General features: G+C 42.3%; 1 protein-coding gene across 1 annotated transcript; it reads left to right on the forward strand.

Moving 5' to 3' along the window:
* The first annotated feature begins 826 nt into the window (after positions 1-826).
* Positions 827-1,789, forward strand: Tas2r40 (taste 2 receptor member 40). The gene has a single exon (XM_085683920.2). It carries the CDS (start codon positions 827-829, stop codon positions 1,787-1,789), a length of 963 nt encoding a protein of 320 aa, XP_085540046.2.
* Positions 1,790-2,141: the final 352 nt, after the last annotated feature.

A 2,141-nucleotide genomic window follows, 5' to 3' on the forward strand; every position in this document is an offset into this window, starting at 1 on the left:
TGCTGGTGCTGCTAGGGAAACCAAGCGACCAGAAACATAGAGCCATACCAAGCAGTCTGCTGGTTCTCACAGGACAGACAATTCATTCATGTTCCTACATCTGTCCAATGACCAGAGGTAGACAAAGCCATCCTCTCAGAGGAGGACTGTGTCAGCATCCCATCTTGCTTTTTTGGGTACTGGGTGAGGCCTTTCCAGGAGACTCATCATTCAAAATGAAAGATATTCATGTGCAGGCTCAAATAAGTTTGTTCTTCACTCACATGGTAACTGCAAAACTAAATCTTCTCGCAAAATATGGGCAATACAAAAGAAAGCAAGAAGACAGCAGAGCGGTGCATGCCTCTAATCCCTGCTGTTTAGGCAGCAGTAGCAACAGAATCATAAGCTGGCCTGGGCAGCAAGGAAAGGAAACATGAGATGGCAGGATGCTTTTAGAAATACTAAACAAGTAGCACAAGTCTTGTGAGATAGGTTTAAAAAAAAAAAGTTGGGACACTGAGATTCCTAAGTTGGGATTCTGTTGAATATGGACTAAAATAAACAAATGAGATGTGAAGCTGCTGTGTTAGACATTCATTGTAAGTTCTGTTTAATAAGCTTCTGAAACCTCCAAACAAATGGGTGTTTATGAAATGGAGTCAGTAAACAAATCCTGTCATAATTTGCATGTCAAGCCTCTTACCTTGGTCATGTGACAAGCAAATGAAGAAAACTAGGAAACGACTATCTGCTAAGAGAGGGAGTATTGCTGTAACACTGACTTGTGGGAGGATTACGCAGCAGATATCACTTCTCGGTGAGGAATCTAAAAGTCAGAGTCAGAATGGCGAGAGTAACCACAGATGCTACTGACAATAATTCTTCCAGGTATAAAGTCTATATCCCTTTTGTGATCTCTATAATGTTCTCTATCATTGGTATTATTGGCAATGGCTTCATCACCATCATCTATGGTACTGAATGGATCAAGAGCAAAAGATTCCCCACTGGTGACCACCTTATGTTGATGCTGAGTTTTTCCAGGCTCTTGCTACAGATTTGGATAATGGTGGAGATTACTTGTAGTCTATTCCTCAAGAGCATTTATAACCAAAATGTTGCATATAGATTCTTCAAATCTAGCACTGTGTTTCTGAGCTACTGTAACCTCTGGTTTGCTGCATGGCTCAATGTCTTCTATTGCCTTAAAATTGCGAACTTCACTAACCCTTTGTTCCTCGTGATGAAGCGGAAGATCATAGGGCTGATGCCTCAGCTCATGAGTCTGTCAGTGTTGGTTTCCATGAGCTTGTGCTCTTTCTTCTCTAAAGACATCTTCAATGTATATATGAACAATTCTGTTCCCATTCCTTCCTCCAACACCACGAAGAAGAAATACTACTCTGAGACCAATGTAGTCAACCTGGCTTTTTTATATTATGTGGGGATCTTCATTCCTTTGACCATGTTCATCATGGCAGCCACCCTGCTGATCGTCTCACTCAAGAGGCACACCCTGCACATGGAAAACAGCACCACCGGCTCCAGGGACTCCAGCATGGAGGCTCACTTGGGTGCCATCAAGTCAACTACCTACGCTCTCATTCTCTACATTATCAATGCACTGGCTCTATTTATTTCCATGTCAAACATCGTTGATCCCTATAGCTTCTGGAATAGTTTGTGCAGCTTTATCATGACAGCCTACCCAGCTGGTCATTCAGTGCATCTGATCCTGAAAAATCCAGGGCTGAGAAGAGCCTGGAGAAGGTTTCAACTCCGTGTCCACCTTTACTTGAAAAGGTAGATCTGGTGACTGGAACCCAGGGAGTATTATAAGACCTGGCTCAACCAGTTTTGCCCTGCCCTCTCAGACCTCTTCATTCACTCTTCCCACGCACAAACCCTGTGCTGACACTAACTATTCTTAGGGTAACTGAATTCTTACTTGAATTTGAAGTTGGATTAACCTGAGAATCTAAGCAGAAGTAACTAAATAACATGAAGATGGACTTAAAAGAAAAAGTTTCTTGGCACAAATTTATTCATCTCTGGCCCCAAATTCTTCTCTGCTCTCCACAAACTCTTAAGCCTTGGAAGAAGATCTCAGTTTAGCCAGGAGAAGCTCTGATTGCTTTGCTGTCTGTTATTTATTGAAC

The sequence above is a fragment of the Myodes glareolus genome, chromosome 25 (genome assembly GCF_982192425.1).
Source record: "Myodes glareolus chromosome 25, mMyoGla1.1, whole genome shotgun sequence".
Classification (NCBI taxonomy): domain Eukaryota; kingdom Metazoa; phylum Chordata; class Mammalia; order Rodentia; family Cricetidae; genus Myodes; species Myodes glareolus.

What these genes read in the sequence shown, in the direction of transcription:
- Tas2r40 (XM_085683920.2), top strand. Translation starts at nt 827, where the DNA reads ATGGCGAGAGTAACCACAGATGCTACTGACAATAATTCTTCCAGGTAT.